The sequence below is a fragment of the Ascaphus truei genome, chromosome 17, assembly GCF_040206685.1.
Source record: "Ascaphus truei isolate aAscTru1 chromosome 17, aAscTru1.hap1, whole genome shotgun sequence".
In the NCBI taxonomy this organism is placed as follows: Eukaryota; Metazoa; Chordata; class Amphibia; order Anura; family Ascaphidae; genus Ascaphus; species Ascaphus truei.
This window is the reverse complement of record NC_134499.1, coordinates 8,015,347-8,034,040: the sequence shown is the minus strand read 5'-3', so window position 1 is coordinate 8,034,040 and position 18,694 is coordinate 8,015,347. Positions and strand designations below refer to the sequence as shown.

The 18,694-nt window shown below is 49.8% G+C and overlaps 1 protein-coding gene across 1 annotated transcript; it reads left to right on the top strand.

Moving 5' to 3' along the window:
* The first annotated feature begins 6,235 nt into the window (after window positions 1–6,235).
* Window positions 6,236–18,356, top strand: IFT27 (intraflagellar transport 27). The gene is made up of 4 exons (XM_075573824.1): window positions 6,236–7,002; window positions 16,514–16,593; window positions 16,823–16,882; window positions 18,173–18,356. Exons 1-4 carry the CDS (start codon window positions 6,969–6,971, stop codon window positions 18,308–18,310), a joined length of 312 nt encoding a protein of 103 aa, XP_075429939.1. The 5' UTR covers window positions 6,236–6,968; the 3' UTR covers window positions 18,311–18,356.
* The last annotated feature ends 338 nt before the right edge of the window (window positions 18,357–18,694 follow it).

Sequence of the window (18,694 nt, the reverse complement as noted above, 5' to 3'; positions counted from 1 at the left end):
CACCGTCTCCCACCCACGCACCCACTGTCACCCAGTCAAAGTCACCCACCCAGTCACCCACACACCCACACATCCACCCAGTCACTCACTCACCCACTTTCACTCACTCACCCACTTTCCCCAGTCACCCACTTTCCCCCAGTCACCCACTTTCCCCCAGTCACCCACTTTCCCCCAGTCACCCACTTTCCCCCAGTCACCCACGTTCATCCAGTCACCCACTTTCACCCACTCACCCACCCACTCAGTCACCCACCCACCCAGCGACCCAAAGTCACCCACCCAGCGACCCAAAGTCACCCACCCACTTAGCGACCCAAAGTCACCCACCCACCCAAAGTCAAACCGACCCAAAGTCACCCACCCACTCAGTCACCCATCCACCCACACACTCAGTCAACTGAGTCACCCACCTAGCTGTCAAGGGGGGGGAAGCCCAACCCTGTCGCCCGCCCCCCCAAAATAACATCCCGGGCAACGCCGGGTATATCAGCTAGTTATATATATAATACAGTATACACACTATATAATGTATGTGTGTGCTGCATATCTTATTGCCTGCATAAAATATTTGGTGTATTTTAGTGTTAAAAATGCCTTCAGGAACGGAACCTTTCATTTAAACAGTGTTCCTATGGGAAAACGTGTTTCGCTTTACAACGTTTCGCTTTACAACGCCATATATATTTATATATTTACAAAAGCAAAGCCGCTGCCTTTTATACCTCCAAACTGAGTCTGTCATTACTTGTCTGTTTAATGTGGGTACCGGTTACAAGTGGGAGGGGGAGGGGGTCCCTCGCTGCCTCCCTGGTCAAGCAATCCCTCCAGCCAATTAGGCGAGGGAAGCCCATGACCAGGGGGCAAACCCCCTCCCCCCTTACCTCGCTAGGATCTCTGGGCTGCCGTCGCGCCCCCCCCCCCTGTGGGGGGGGGGCAGGCCAAGGGTATTACAAAACAGGCAGCCGGGAGCCAAATCTTCCATTCTGCTCCCGGTCTGCATTTAAAGTGAGCTTTTTAAGTGATAAATACAGTTAGACTACAGTTTGACTAGAGGTGACTGGGGACTGGACCTACTGCAAACTATTTTACTCAAGACAACAAACGGTAAGCTATTCAGATCACACTATGATCCCATGTTTGCTAACCTGCCTATTTCAACCCCCCACCCCTTTACAACTTATTTACTGCAGTCTCTCCCAAAACTGACTGCACAATACACTGAAACCCTGAACTGACTCTAGCATTGCAATACAGCTAAACATTTGACAAGGAACAGGCACACACCTGCTGTTTAGTCTGCTCACACTCACTCTGCTCACAACAGCTCCTTGCAGCATTGCCTACCTCTGGCATCATGAACCTGCTATGTATTTTAACTTTTTTCTTTCTCCTGGCCTCATGGAGATGTTACTCCCTCTACACACTACAAACTCCTCCATCCTGGCCCACACCCAACATCACCATACACCCTGGACTAATCAGAAGCCTTGCACTATCTACTGAATGTTGGTGGAGAACTCTAAAAACCAGCACACCAACCACTGCTCACTCAAATGGCAAACACCACAAATTTACAACTTGCAAACAACTACCCAAATTTCTACTCATACTGTTACTCTCTTTAGCAGGTGATATTGAACCTAACCCAGGTCCTCCCATTTCAGCTATGTCCCATGCCCCTGAGAATTCCACCTTTAAATTCCAAAAAGGGCTATCTGTCGCCCATATAAACATCCGGAGCCTGCTGCCCAAACTGGACGAACTAAGGGCATGGTGCCTTATGCATAAACCCAAAGCCATCGTTCTCACAGAAACATGGCTAACCCCTAAAACTCCTGATGCAAATATTGCCATTCAGGGATACTCCATTTTTAGGAGAGATAGGTCAAAGAGAGGAGGAGGGGTGTTATTTTATATTGCAGACACATTACAATTTACACTGTTAAATTGCCCACCAAGCCCACCCTCTTTTGAAATTCTAGTTGGCAAAATCTGCCTCCCCTTTTCTAATCCAATCTTGCTTGCTGGCATCTACCGCCCCCCTAAAGCCCCTCTACAATCCCTGACTGATATCACCCAGTTTCTTGGCTCCATTTCCTCTCTGAATGAGAAGAGTGAGCTGCTAGTTCTTGGGGATTTCAACTTCAATTGGCTTGACCCTAAAAACCACAAAATCCAGATACAACTCAAGTCACTTAACCTATCGCAACTCATTTCCCAACCCACACGGATAAACCTGAAATCGCATAACCATTCCTTGCTAGACTGGATTCTCTCCTCAAACCCCAGCAGAATCCAATCCTCTGGCATCCTTCCTGATATTTTCAGTGACCATGCAATAGTGTACTGTGTAAGAAAAATTAAACCGCCCCATTCAAGCCCTAAAATTCTCCTAACTAGAACGTTTAAAAACTTTAACCCACAACAGTTTCTGGATGACCTTACCAACTGCCCATGGCACAGAATCGATTTAATTCCCGACCCTGATTCTGCGCTCGACTATTTCCAATCCGAGTTCTTAAAACTCTGCGATACCCATGCTCCACTACGCAAAATAAGGGTACGGGGGGCCCACCTTCCATGGGTTACACCTGACCTTATAGCACTCTACCAGTTCAGGGATACCTTGTGGAAAAGCTACAAAGTAACTGGCACTACCAAGGATCTCAATCACTACAGATGCATGCGGAACATGTGCACAAGGCAAACAAGGCATGCAAAAGCACAATATTACTCTGACAATCTCCTCCAGAACAGATCAAACCCAGCTAACTTCTGGAAGGTTATCAACAACATATTCCAGCCTCCTAACCATCAACAACCAAGTAATATCACTAAGGGGGATATTACTCTGACAAACCCCACTGACATTGCAAATGCATTCAATGATTACTTTGTGGGGTGTGCCACTAACTTATTAGCGAAACGCAGCCCAAACCACAAACATGAATCTCATCCTGGGAGTACCCCTACAGTCCCACCCCCTCCCAACACTGCCCACAATTTTGAATTTGGCCCAGCATCTGAAGAGGAGATTATACAAGCGCTCCTCAAACTAAAACTAAGCAGCCAATGTGGACCCGACTTACTACAATCTAGGTTCCTACGACTTGGTGCCCCAGCCATTGCCAAACCAATTGCATCCATAGTCAACTCTATCCTGTCTGCAGGCCATATCCCTAAGACCTGGAAAACTGCCAGAGTTGTCCCAATCTTCAAAAGTGGGGACAAAAACGCTGTCTCAAACTACAGGCCAATCTCACTTCTCCCAATTCTATCCAAAGTCATGGAAAAATGTGTCCACTCCCAATTAAGCGATTTCTATACCAAGACAAATTTCCCTAGCCAATTCCAATCTGGGTTTCGTCCCAAACACTCCACCGTAACTACCCTGCTAAAAGTTTGCAATGAAATTCAGTGTGGAATGGAACGGGGACAACTCACTGGTGCAGTATTCCTAGATTTTGCAAAGGTTTGTGACACAGTTGATCATGCTATCCTGCTTAAACTCCAGAGCTCTGGAATAGGGAAACATGCTTTAAACTGGTTTCAGTCCTACCTATCAGGAAGATCCCAACATGTGTCCATCTCAGGCTCTAACTCCAAACCCCTGGATATCACCTGTGGTGTCCCGCAAGGCTGTGTTCTGGGGCCCCTACTCTTCTCAGTGTTCATTAATGATCTTCCCACAGCTTGTAAGGAAGCCTCAATACACATGTATGCAGATGACACAATCCTATATGCACACAGCCATAGCCTCTCTGACCTTCAACACATACTTTTGTCTGACTTTTTGAGACTCGAAAACTGGATTTCCCAAAACAAACTGTTTTTAAACACTGCCAAGACTGTAACAATGGTATTTGGGACCAAGACAAAACTTGTAAAGCTTCCAGTGACTGAGCTCCAGATTAGAACCAACGCTAACACCACCCTAACACCTGTCACTAGTTTTAAATACCTGGGCTTATGGTTTGACTCCCACTTAACATTCGGGATGCACATTGATACCCTGACAACCAAGACCTATGCCAAACTAGGGGTACTTTACAGGAACAAATCCTCCCTAAGTCTCCTGGTCAGAAAGCGTATCGCACAGCAGATGCTAATGCCAATTATTGACTATGGAGACATAGTATATGGCTCGGCACCTCAAACCCACCTTAGCAAACTTGACACCCTCTACAATTCAATTTGTCATTTTGTTCTCCAATGCAACTACAACACACATCACTGCGAAATGCTCAAAGAACTAGATTGGTCAACACTAGAGTCTAGGCGCAAAGTTCACCTTTCCTGTCTTGCCTTTAAATTCTTCATGGGCAAGCTACCCAGCTACCTGAACAAGCTCCTCACCCCTACCACATGCAGCACTTATCACCTGAGATCAGACGCCAAAAGACTATTCATGGTCCCAAGGCTCAACAAAGTATCCGGCCGCTCCTCCTCTTACCGTGCACCCCAAAACTGGAACAACCTACAAGAGACTCTCACATCCACCACCAGTTTAAGTTCTTTCAAATCTAAGGCTGTCTCACATTTTAACCTGGTCTATAACTGTTTCATACGCGCATAATATATATTTTCTTTAACTGTGCACGCAATGTCTTGTATATAATGTATACCCTGTTCATTTATGTAACTGTACTTGTAACCATGTATTATTTGTTTTACTCTGTGCCCAGGACATACTTGAAAACGAGAGGTAACTCTCAATGTATTACTTCCTGGTAAAATATTTTATAAATAAATAAATTTTGAGTAACGCATTGTGTAGGATAACCGAGGACTGCCTGTATATAGATATATATATATATATATTATATATATATTTGTCACTTTTTTTACTCACCATAACTAAACTCAGTATTATGGTATAGCCTATCCCATAGCCTCTTTGCATTCCCAGTTAAATCAGCCCCACACTGATAAGACCCATTAAGGTCGAAACAGCTGTCTGTGGGTGGTTTTCTGGGTATGCACCTTAACCCTGGCTGTGCTCAAAGCTGTGACCATGCAGCAAGCTTAAGCCTATGGGGAACCATGTTAAAAATGGTTTTTGAGGCAAAAAGTGACACTGGGTGCTCTTTTGCATGTCATTTCCCAGAATCCCTTGCTGCAGTGGAAGTGCTGTATGCTGGGTGATAATGGGGAAAGGCGGGGTTGCAGACCTGCCTAAGACATGCAAATGAGCATACAGCTGTATTTGCATATATATATATATATATATATATATATATATATATATACAGTGTTCGACAAACCTATACATTTGCTCGCCCCTGGCGAGTGGATTTAACCCCCGGGAGAGTAAATATTGGCCCAAGCAGCACACATTTGGTACTAGGTGGCGAGTAGATTTTTTGGTGATTTGTCAACCACTGTATATATATATATACACATACATACATACATACATACATACATACACACACACACACACACACACATATATATGTGTGTGTGTGTGTGTGTGTGTGTGTGTGTGTATGTGTGTATGTATATATATATACACAGTGGTTGACAAATCACCAAAAAATCTACTCGCCACACAAAAAAATCTACTCGCCACCTAGTACCAAACGTGTGCTGCTTGGGCCAATATTTACTCTCCCGGGGGTTAAATCCACTCGCTCGGGGCGAGCAAATGTATAGGTTTGTCGAACACTGTATATATATGTATATGTATATGTGTGTGTGTATTTGTAATCGTTTTTAGTATTATTAGTACTGTCCTCCCCATACTAAATATATATTTATATTATATCAATATGAATGTGTTATTATTGTCTGCATATTAAATATTGTTATACACAGACATTTGTGACCAGGGGAATGGGGCTGTTTCTTGGGTTGACAGATTTTGGTGAGGGTGGAAGGATTATGACGTAGCATGTCGGAATTAGCAGCTACTCAATGAGGATGACGTCACACGTAGCCTCACTGCCTCCCTCCCCAGGATGAATTCAAGTTCTCTGCCTTCTGCCTGTGACGTCAAAGCCAGGCAGCCAATACCAGGACAGAGCCCAGGCCCTTATCCCAGCCTTCACCTCTTTACAAACCCTTTAACCAATTGAGTGCATTCTAAGGCTGGGCGAAGTCTGTGGCCAATGACAACCGACTATAAATTGATAGACAGCCCGTTTGGCCAATCGTTTCTCGGCAGTGTCAGTTGAATAAGGGGTGGGAGTTAAAAAAGCACGTGCAGATGTTAACCAATGAGAGCTTACTTATGTTTTAACAGACACAAGATACGACCAATGCGAGGCGCCGTTAAAATTAGCAGCAGGCGCGGGGTTGTGGTTGCCATGGGAGCGCGAAGCATCGGAGATCTAGTGAGGAAGAGGGGATCCTGAGCCCCAGCATCACTGAGCCCCAGCACCCGGAAACCAGTATCACTGAGCCCCAGCACCCGGAAACCAGTATCACTGAGCCCCAGCACCCCGGAAACCAGTATCACTGAGCCCCAGCACCCCGGAAACAAGCATCACTGAGCCCCAGCACCCCGGAATCCAGCATCACCTGAACGTCAGCACCCCGGAAACTAGCATCACCTGAACCCCGGAAACCAGCATCACTCACTAACTTCAGCACCCTGGGCCACAGCATCACTGAACCCCAGCACCCCGTAAACCAGCATCAGTTGAACCCCAGCAACCAGGATCCCCTGGGATTCAGCACCCAGAATCATGTGCTCTCTATAGACGCCTCACGTTGGATGTCGCCTTCCTTCAGTGAAGACTTCATATTTTTTCTAGACTCCTTGTGTTATATACAGACCCTTGGATATAGATTGCCCACAAAACACTGATCCTATTGCATCAAGGACATTGACGACAGACTCATCCCATTGGATATAGGACGGTGGCTATAGACTTATCCCATTGGACATATGCTCTGCTCACTATAAGTACCTGCTCCGCTCACTATAAGTACCTGCTCTGTCTAAGCGGACAGTTCCCATCATGGTGAAACTAGCAGCCAAGTGCATAGTAGCAGGTGAGTGATGAGTATACACTCACAGAGGTAGCAACCTCATACTGTACTACGTTGTTCTTATGAAAACTGGACTGTATATCCTGAGTGTGCCTGTGCGTCAATAATATATAATATAGCACTGAAGGGGTTAAGACCACGTCCATAGTCCGCGGGATGCAAACATAATTCCATAAGTCAATGAGGACGCCATAGAGCGCGCGTTCATGAAAGCGACGGCGCCGCCGGTTTTTGCGAGACATTTTTAGTTTTGCCACGCGAATGGCGGATCACGTGCGTGGTTCAGCCAATGAGGGTGAACTGCTCACGTGACGTCACGGGCACGCCTCTGCCACGCCTCCCCGTCACGCAATCCTACAGGCCACGGACCGCTTCTCGTACAGGGGTGCGCGCACCTGTACTATATCCGAAGCCTAAGGCGCGGGCCATGGTGCCTTCTCCCGCGCTGAGGCGTGCGGAAGCTGGGAAATGAGCCGCGTGAAGCGGGTGCTTTCCCTTTCAATTCCGGACGGGCCGTGGGTAGCGCTCCTAGGGGCGTCACGGAGCGGGTTCACCCTCATTGGGCGAACTGCTCACATGACCTGCGTGTCGCGCCAAGAAATCAGTTTCAACTGATTTCTTGCGCAACGCGCGCCCCCTCCTGCCCTCCCCTGCATGCGCCCGCGCCTTCTATGGGCACGATCAATGCCTTAAGGCAGTCTGATCGCGCTCTGCGCGGTCTCCCACACTATGGACTCAGCCTGAGGCTGTGGTCCCAGTAGCAGCCTGTGCGCACGGCGTGTGCTGTGCGTGTAAGCAGCGCCCCTCAATGGGGCTGGGCCCAGTACGCACCGTCACGCTGAAGCTGCAGCCGCGCCGTGCTGCAGGGTTTTTCCCAACTCAATCAAATTGAGTTTAAACCTTGCGACGGAGGTGTGACCACGCCCCCAACGGCGGTTCACCCAATGAGGGCGAACCAGCCGCGTGACGTGATGGCCACGCCCCCGCAAATCCCCGACCACGCCCCCTCCCGTCGCAAGCTCCTCTCTCCCTGTCAGACCGCAGATTGCGGTTAGCGCTGTGCACGTGCCCCCCGCCGGGTGCGCGTGTCACAGACATTACTGGGACCGCGCCTGCGAGGCCGGCGGCGCGTGCAGCCGAATTCCACGGTCTGCAGTGAGCTGCAGGGGGAAAGACAGGTGGGGGCGCGGCCGTGACATCACCCAGCAGATTCAACCTCATTGGCTGAACCGCCGGGGGGCGTGGCCTAGCGCTCCAGTGCTAGGTCTCATCACAATTTTAATGTCTGAAAAACGCGCCGCGCCGCGGCCCCGCCTCACACCGGCCCGGCCCCATTGAGGGGCGGCTCTTGTCCCTGCAGCTCCCGCCATAGCGAGCGCTGCAGCAGCCAGCGGGGACCTAAGTGTCTGTAATTGGACCCAGATCTGTAGCCAGAGAAGTTTCTACTAACTCAGAAACAGAGAAGGTTGTGCAAAAGGAGAGAAACCTGCCAGATCGCCTCCGAATGTGATCCATCCCATTATAATCCATGTCGTGTAATGCTCCCATATAACTCCCCCTATTGCCCCATATAACCGCTCCCTACAATTCCCCCTATTTACCCTCCGTACACCAGCTCTCCCTATAACACCCCCTTCTCTCCCGCCTCATACATCGCCTGTGCGCGCCCCCGTTCCTGCCATGCGACCCCTTTGTGTACACGACCCGTGCGCGCCCCCGTTCCTGCCATGCGACCCCTTTGTGTACACGACCCGTGCGCGCCCCCGTTCCTGCCATGCGACCCCTTTGTGTACACGACCCGTGCGCGCCCCCGTTCCTGCCATGCGACCCCTTTGTGTACACGACCCGTGCGCGCCCCCGTTCCTGCCATGCGACCCCTTTGTGTACACGACCGTGCGCGCTTTACCCCTGTGAGATATGTGGGGGGGACGGTCAGCCGCTGAACGCGGTATGCGGGGTCTCTCCGCCCCGAAGGGTTTCACCGCCTTCCCCCTAGCGGCTTAAATGCACCAGGGGGCAGGAACATGGCAGCTTTGCGCTGCAGAATAGCCCTAGTGATGGCATTAACCCCGTGTATGTGCATCGTATCAGTGTAGCGTACGCCAGCAAGTGGCAGTGCTGCTGTAACGCCCACGATTACACACATTAGTATATTGTGTGTAAGGACCATAATGTGACACCCGCGGGCAGGTGATTACATGGGTAAAGAAATTGCATGGGTAAAGAAATTGCATGTCTTCAATGCGTTCGCCCTGAGTGTCTTTTAATCAGACGAGAGAGCCGCCGAGTTATTGTCCCGTAATTACAGCCCCCCCGACGAGTCCTATTGCTGTCATATTAGGGAACGAGGGAGGCAGTTATTGGGGCGGGGGGGAGCGAGGACAGAAAAGCGATCCTGTATTTATTTCTTAATGCGTCCTCTCAATCAGAGCTCAGTGGTGCTGCAGGCGTGGCCGGCTGCTGGAGTGACTGGCTGCTGGCGTGGCTGGCTGCTGGAGTGACCGGCTGCTGGCGTGGCTGGCTGCTGGAGTGACCGGCTGCTGGCGTGGCTGGCTGCTGACTCAGCGGTGCTGCTGGAGTGACCGGCTGCTGGCGTGGCTGGCTGCTTAGCTCAGCGGTGCTGCTGGCGTGGCCGGCTGCTGGAGTCGCTGGCTGCTGGCGTGGCTGGCTGCTGGCGTGGCTGGCTGCTGGAGTGACCAGCTGCTGGCGTGGCTGGCTGCTGACTCAGCGGTGCTGCTGGAGTGACCGGCTGCTGCCGTGGCTGGCTGCTTAGCTCAGCGGTGCTGCTGGCGTGGCCGGCTGCTGGAGTCGCTGGCTGCTTAGCTCAGCGGTGCTGCTGGCGTGGCCGGCTGCTGGCGTGGCTGGCTGCTGAGCTCAGCGGTGCTGCAGGCGTGGCCGGCTGCTGGAGTCGCTGGCTGCTTAGCTCAGCGTTGCTGCTGGTGTAGCCGGCTGCTGGAGTCGCTGGCTGCTTAGCTCAGCGGTGCTGCTGGCGTAGCCGGCTGCTGGCGTGGCTGGCTGCTGAGCTCAGCGGTGCTGCAGGCGTGGCCGGCTGCTGGAGTCGCTGGCTGCTTAGCTCAGCAGTGCTGCTGGCGTGGCTGGCTGCTGGAGTGACCGGCTGCTGGCGTGGCTGGCTGCTGGAGTGACCGGCTGCTGGTGTGGCTGGCTGCTGAGCTCAGCGGTGCTGCAGGCGTGGCCATCTGCTGGCGTGGCTGCTGGCGTGGCTGGCTGCTGAGCTCAGCGGTGCTGCTGGCGTGGCTGGTTGCTGGCGTGACCGTCTGCTGGCGTGGCCGGCTGCTGAGCTCAGCGGTGCTGCTGGCGTGGCCGTCTACTGGCGTGACCGGCTGCTGGCGTGGCCGGCTGCTGAGCGGCACGCGCACGGCTCTGTGCATTGATTTCCGAGTGACTGGGAAAGAGGGGTATTTCTATTTACTCTCCGCGAGCAGCGCGGGCTCCTGCGTTATTCTGTTAACAGGCGCAGATTTCTTTATTTACTTTTGTTTACTCATTACTTAGCTGCCAGGGGGGGAGGGGTTAAAGGAGCAGTTAGGGGAGGAGCTGTAGGGTGTGGTTAGGGGAGGAGCTGTAGGATGTGGTTAGGGGAGGAGCTGTAGGATGTGGTTAGGGGAGGAGCTGTAGGGTGAGGTTAGGGGAGGAGCTGTAGGGTGAGGTTAGGGGAGGAGCTGTAGGGTGTGGTTAGGGGAGGAGCTGTAGGGTGTGGTTAGGGGAGGAGCTGTAGGGTGTGGTTAGGGGAGGAGCTGTAGGGTGTGGTTAGGGGAGGAGCTGTAGGGTGTGGTTAGGGGAGGAGCTGTAGGGTGTGGTTAGGGGAGGAGCTGTAGGGTGTGGTTAGGGGAGGAGCTGTAGGGTGTGGTTAGGGGAGGAGCTGTAGGGTGTGGTTAGGGGAGGAGCTGTAGGGTGTGGTTAGGGGAGGAGCTGTAGGGTGTGGTTAGGGGAGGAGCTGTAGGGTGTGGTTAGGGGAGGAGCTGTAGGGTGTGGTTAGGGGAGGAGCTGTAGGGTGTGGTTAGGGGAGGAGCTGTAGGGTGTGGTTAGGGGAGGAGCTGTAGGGTGTGGTTAGGGGAGGAGCTGTAGGGTGTGGTTAGGGGAGGAGCTGTAGGGTGTGGTTAGGGGAGGAGCTGTAGGGTGTGGTTAGGGGAGGAGCTGTAGGATGTGGTTAGGGGAGGAGCTGTAGGATGTGGTTAGGGGAGGAGCTGTAGGATGTGGTTAGGGGAGGAGCTGTAGGATGTGGTTAGGGGAGGAGCTGTAGGATGTGGTTAGGGGAGGAGCTGTAGGATGTGGTTAGGGGAGGAGCTGTAGGATGTGGTTAGGGGAGGAGTTGTAGGATGTGGTTAGGGGAGGCGTTGTAGGATGTGGTTAGGGGAGGAGCTGTAGGATGTGGTTAGGGGAGGAGCTGTAGGATGTGGTTAGGGGAGGGGCTTTAGGATGTGGTTAGGGGAGGAGCTGTAGGATGTGGTTAGGGGAGGAGCTGTAGGATGTGGTTAGGGGAGGAGCTGTAGGATGTGGTTAGGGGAGGAGCTGTAGGATGTGGTTAGGGGAGGAGTTGTAGGATGTGGTTAGGGGAGGAGCTGTAGGATGTGGTTAGGGGAGGCGTTGTAGGATGTGGTTAGGGGAGGAGCTGTAGGATGTGGTTAGGGGAGGAGCTGTAGGATGTGGTTAGGGGAGGAGCTGTAGGATGTGGTTAGGGGAGGCGTTGTAGGATGTGGTTAGGGGAGGAGCTGTAGGATGTGGTTAGGGGAGAAGACAGTAGCATAATGGTATATAACAATTAGAACCTATAACTGGTGCAGTTTCCCTCCTCTTTGAATTAATTAAACCTTTAGGTAGCATCTGCTTGTAAACCATCTAAATTAAATGTAAGAGACCCTGTGCTTCCGAGCTGCCGAGCTAGGACTTTGTGTATTGTGACATAGTCCAAAGATGTTAGGCAGCTTTCTGCCCCGTTTTAGAGCAGAAAGTGCAGGAATAGTTAATGATCCGTTCCACAGCTTCCCATTAACTCAGGCAGCTGGATGGAAAATCCAGACCACAGATTACAATGGCTCTAGTTCTCCCTCACCTGCTCTTCTAATCACATGCACAGGTACTTAGAGCAGAGAGGTTTTGCATTTCACTCTCTCTCCTTGGAGCCTGGGGGCTGGGGGTGTCGCTGCTCCCCTGCATCCAGTATCGGGGTTGACGGCCCCTCCACGTATCACAGTACCAGAGGATTTGCCTGGACTCCACGAACAGATAAGACAAAACAAATGGTTACTGCTGTTGCTAAAAGACTGTACTGTATCTTGTGACCCTAAATGAGAGAGCATTGTTTTAAGCTGGGGAACCAGTTTAGTTGGCCAGCAGCTGTTAGAGAGACTGATTCTGATGTGTAGTTAGATCCCTGAAAGGGATAGGATTTTGCTTATATGATTTTGGTTTTATTTCTTGAAATAACAGTGTGGGAAATATGGTAACACTGAAATATGTGAACTGCTGAATGAAAGTATCTGAGTACCTCTAACCTTCACATGTTAAAGCTGCAGTACCTTACTTGGATGAAAATAAAGCAGGCAGAAGCCTGAGTTAAGCAGCATAATACTTTGCATGATCCTGTTTGTTGTATAATTAACCCTAGAAGACTGTGTCGGGAAGAACCCAGACAGACGTCAGCACTACAAAAGAGGGGCGTTTGTCACATATGGTGGAGAATGCGGGCAGACACTAAAAAGTCTGTGGGTTTGCAAATAAATGCGGGGGTTTAAAATGGCCGCCGAGCTGAACTAAAGTACAGATGCTATGAGTGAAGTCTGTCCCACTGTGTATATCAGTTGTGCTTCTAGCATACACAGAGAATGTGCGAAGTGTGGATGCAATAGCACCCTGAACCCAAACAGAAAACCAAAATGTTTTGCTGAAAAAAAATAAATTTGCATCTAGCAAGTGCTGTTTGTAAAGCTAATGCCTTTTGCTGAAGTGAGTGAATTTGCAGCTAGCAAGTGCTGTATGCAAGTTGCTGAAGTGAGTGAAATTGCAGCTAGCAAATTGTCCCTGCCGGGTTTCTAAAATGGCCGACGTGAAATGTTTGTTGTGTAATGTACGTAACCATACAAAACAGTGTCCCTTCAGGCCATACTATGATCACGACCCTGGAGGAGAGCCGTACCCACAGATGAATTTAGTATGCGGGGCCTGTCGTGAAGTAGGTCACATGGAAGATGTGTGCCCCAAAATTTTCAAAGACAAACAGCTGCAAAAGCAAGCAACGCCCTGTGAGTGCAAGCAAGATGTGGAAGCTGATACCAGTGAGCGTGTGCCCAGTACCACTGATATCTCTGGAGCTAATAAAGCAAAAAGAAAGAAAACTGTTCCTCAAGTCACAGGGGAAGTGAACGAGCCACTTGAACCTGCACTGTCAGGACATGCGTCAGAAAGGCGCCGAGATGAGCAACAGCCCATAGGGCCAGGCGCAATCGTCCCAGGAATGACGACACGCCTAGAGATGACAAAGGCTACTGCTACCATCATAGGCAGAGAGCCAAGCGAATCAAAGAAAACAAGAACTGACTGGAAACTATGCTATGAGATGTCCCAGAAAGATGTGCAAAACTTCATCACAGAGTTAGGGGTTTCTCGGCAAGAGGCTAGCGCGCTTAAAGCAGAGCTGGAACTCTCACGCCATGAGGTCTACGCTCGCAGCACAGAGCTGTGTACATTGAAGGAAACCTATGAGAATACCCTGAGTAATTTAGAGACTGTAAAAAGAGAGAATGTAAGTCTGACACAGAAAAATTCAGACTTGACTGACCAGATCAGTGAAGGTGATGAGAAGCTTCACCAAGCAGAAAAAGTGGAGAAGCAATTGATCCAGGAAAAGTTAGAAATGCAGGAAGCACTGCAGAATACAGAATCAGCGGCGATCCAGGCGACACAAACTGCAGAGCTCCAAAAATGGAGGCGCTGATGCAAACCCAGAGCAAGCACCAGATAGAGGTGAAGACCCTGAGGGAGGTCTGGCACGATCAGGTTGAAGAGCTGCAGAAGCAGATGGCTGAGCGCGAGATACAGTGCGCCAAGAGAGAGGAGATCTCCGTCCGTCAGGTGGTTTGCCTGACATTGCGCTATGAAAGCGAGATGGCCGATATCTACAAGCAGCTGGACCACACGGCAAATGAGGGGGCCCGGCTGCAGCTGGAGCTGGACAAGACCCAGAAGGAGCACCTGCAGCTGCAGGTCAAGAATAGAGAAAATGAAACAGAGTTAAACCTCGCTCTGAAACAGATGACGGACATGGGAGAAGCGGCTAAAGTGGTTCAGTCGGGCTATCAATCCTACCTCCTAACCAAGCAAGCTGTACGTTCCTATACGTGTATCTTCAATGCTGTTGCAATATTACGATTTGCTATAAAGATGAAGTTGGAGAAAGAGATTCCAAGGCTAAAAGAGACACGGTCACAAAAGGAGACCAGGGAACGTAAACTCAATGCCCTCACTGATACCAAAGAGGAAGGAGAAAGAATTGACTTTGATTGTGCTGCTGTTATTCCAGAAACAGATAGGCACCCTCCTGAGAATATTCTCCCTGATCTGGGATTCAAAAATCCAGATCCTCAATTTCATTTACGTTGTCCAGAAGATTATCAAACTAGTGGACACACCCAGGACACCACAGAAGATGTTTTAGCCAAGTGGGTGGCAGTTCCTGAAAACACAAACTTGTTGACAGATCCTGATGACGTGGTTAATATGGACTACGTTTGTACAGAGGCAACTAGGTCTCCAAAACCCAAAGGCCTGGTAATGGCCACAAAAGGGAAATCAAAGATTGAAAAGAAAAAACAACGAAGGTTAACACGGCGCCTGAATAGTTCCATATCTCACCAATCTGGACCACACTGTGGAGCCAAGGAGAATCCGGTCCAAGGGTCTCATCAGAAGCTAAAGAAACAGTCCAGTCATTTGCAGGTTGCAGCGGGCTATGAAATAAAGTCAAAGGACTGGAAGTCAAAAAAAAAAAAAAAAATATGTTTGGGCGAACTGACCGATTTTTTTTTTTTATTACACGTGTGGACTATGTCACGGACACTTAACTATGCAAATAAGCATTTTGTCAATATTACAATGTTATATTGGTTCTCTGTGTTGAAAATGTAGCTAAACTACAAATTAATATACAGGGTTGATGGCCCTTAAGATTACAAGGCTGTAGTATAAGGAAGAAAAAAATATTGGTTGCTTACAATATGGAAAAAAAAAAAAAAATGCCCTTTTCGGTTGGTAAATTTATAATGAGGTTCATATTCTAGAATAGAAAAACCCAGGGAGGTAATAGAAATTGTCTGGTTTTGTGAATATATTTAGCAGATCCTGGGTTGTAAGAATGTGTGCTAGACATTTATTTTTCAAAATAGTTCCCTAATAGAGAGAAAAAAAAAATATGTTTGCCAAGTATAGTCTCTTATGACGAAACCTATTGTCCATAATTGCCGTGGAAAAAGTTCATATTCGTGTCATGTGAATGTTTAATATTGTACTGAGGAGTTAGCTCAAGTATTTCAGGTAGGACGCTCACCCCAGTGAGGTCCATGGCCGCTCACCCCAGTAGGTGTGAGCTGGGGAGGGGGATATGTGACATAGTCCAAAGATGTTAGGCAGCTTTCTGCCCCGTTTTAGAGCAGAAAGTGCAGGAATAGTTAATGATCCGTTCCACAGCTTCCCATTAACTCAGGCAGCTGGATGGAAAATCCAGACCACAGATTACAATGGCTCTAGTTCTCCCTCACCTGCTCTTCTAATCACATGCACAGGTACTTAGAGCAGAGAGGTTTTGCATTTCACTCTCTCTCCTTGGAGCCTGGGGCTGGGGGTGTCGCTGCTCCCCTGCATCCAGTATCGGGGTTGACGGCCCCTCCACGTATCACAGTACCAGAGGATTTGCCTGGACTCCACGAACAGATAAGACAAAACAAATGGTTACTGCTGTTGCTAAAAGACTGTACTGTATCTTGTGACCCTAAATGAGAGAGCATTGTTTTAAGCTGGGGAACCAGTTTAGTTGGCCAGCAGCTGTTAGAGAGACTGATTCTGATGTGTAGTTAGATCCCTGAAAGGGATAGGATTTTGCTTATATGATTTTGGTTTTATTTCTTGAAATAACAGTGTGGGAAATATGGTAACACTGAAATATGTGAACTGCTGAATGAAAGTATCTGAGTACCTCTAACCTTCACATGTTAAAGCTGCAGTACCTTACTTGGATGAAAATAAAGCAGGCAGAAGCCTGAGTTAAGCAGCATAATACTTTGCATGATCCTGTTTGTTGTATAATTAACCCTAGAAGACTGTGTCGGGAAGAACCCAGACAGACGTCAGCACTACAAAAGAGGGGCGTTTGTCACAGTATTTATACCAGCGCATGGTATATAGGCCCATACACCGTGAGGACGAATCTCGCACATATCTCGTTGTCGATGAGCGGTGAGACGTGGATGGATAGGGCTGTGTTAAACGTGTCCTGTATCCACAGGAGATGCCACGGTGGGGAAAAGCTCCTTGGTCCAGCTCTTCCGAAGCGACGGCAGCCACTTCCAAAAGAATTACAGCATGGTACGTCACCCGGGAGGGTAACGAGATGACTAGCGCAGATCTGCAGAGCGTTGCTTCCCGGCGCGTTTCGCAGTAAAGCAACACGTTGCATGCCCCTGTGACTGCGCAGGGGTTGGTATTAACAACACCCCTACTAGAAACCGCAGGGCATTGTATCCACCCACTTGTTGCTCCATTGAGCGGCCCATCGTGTAGTAACCAGGGTCCTCTTTCATTTCTGCTTCTGCAGACGGCGGGCGTCGAGGTGTCCGTGAAGACCGTGCAGATTCCAGATACCGGAGACAGCGTGGTGAGACCCCCCTCCCCATGCACACGGCTGTGTCCTGCACCCCACTCTCCTACTGTGCCAGTGCTGACCCATACAGAACACCTACAAGCTCAAATTGAACCCCCAAAATACCCACAACATATATATAAGCATATAAGTTTCACAGAGGAGTGCTACTGAGCATGGCAATTTATATTTAAAACCAGAGACATAACATAAAACACAGACAGAGACCAGTGCTGACCCCACATATCTACATTTAAGACCCTACTTTACCAGCACTGAATTTCACACACCATTCACCTTAATCCTGCAGCAGCCTCTGCTATTCCAGATTCAGACTCCGATGCTCACTACACCTTAATCCTGCAGCAGCCTCTGCTATTCCAGAACCAGCCTCCAATGCTAACTGCACCGTAATCCTGCAGCAGTCTCTGCTATTCCAGAACCAGCCTCCGATGCTCACTTCTCCTGCAGCAGCCTCTGCTATTCCAGATCCAGCCTCCGATGCTCACTTCTCCTGCAGCAGCCTCTAATATTCCAGAACCAGCCTCCGATGCTCACTACACCTTAATCCTGCAGCAGCCTCTGCTATTCCAGATCCAGCCTCCGATGCTCACTTCTCCTGCAGCAGCCTCTGCTATTCCAGAACCAGCCTCCGATGCTCACTACACCTTAATACTGCAGCAGCCTCTGCTATTCCAGATCCAGCCTCTGATGCTCACTACACCTTAATCCTGCAGCATCCTCTGCTATTCCAGATCCAGCCTCTGATGCTCACCTCCTGCAGCAGCCTCTGCTATTCCAGATCCAGCCTCCGATGCTCACTTCTCCTGCAGCAGCCTCTGCTATTCCAGATCCAGCCTCCGATGCTCACTACACCTTAATCCTGCAGCAGCCTCTGCTATTCCAGATCCAGCCTCTGCTATTCCAGTGCTGACACCCGCACTGGCTGCTCTGTTGTTTTACCTCCATTCTATTCCCCATCATCCTCTCCTTCCAGTACTGACCCCCAACACACAGCTCTGCCCGTGCACCTCCATCCTGCTGTGCACCGCCTGCTCCAGTAGTACTTCTTCCCAACACGCTGCCCTAGAAAAAGATCTGCTGCTCTAGTACCGACCACATACTTGGCATCTCCGTTACTGCACCTGGCCCATGCTCCTCAGTAGCACCTGTGCACTTCCACCATTGACCACACTCACAATTGCACGAGCTACACTCCCCCTTTGCTGTTTCACCTCTGCCCCCAGACACACACACGCACAGCCTCCTTTACACACTGCTTCATATTGCGCTGCTCTCTTGCAGGAGCTCTTCCTCTGCGACTCTCCCGGCAAGGAACTGTTTTACGAGATGGCGGAGAAGCTGGTAAGTCTCCCTGCTCGCCCCCATCATCCCTCTTCGTACCTCTCAAGACGGTCAGAGAGCAAGTACATAACCACTTAATTGCTGAAGCGTAGAGCAATCCATTCCACCTGGCACTGAACAGGTTACTGAAAACTGCAATGAGATGAATCACGTTAACCCAGAGTCTCCCCGCCCCCCCTCCCCCCCCCCCATGTGTTTGAAAACCTTTTAAATTGGGGCCCAGGTAACCCTGAAAAAGATTCCCATAGATACCCAACAATTGGTTGGGAACGGTCTGGTGGTAACGTCTCTGTTTTGGAATGAGGTGACCTTGGTTGGGATTCCGATGGCGGCGGTGACCTTGGGCACCTAAATAAGCCTGTCGGCCAAGCATGCCAAACTCAAAGGCTAACACGGGCCAAATAAACAAGGTTTAAGTTTATGTGGGCCGCAAAAAAACAAAAACTTAAATTTTCATAGAAA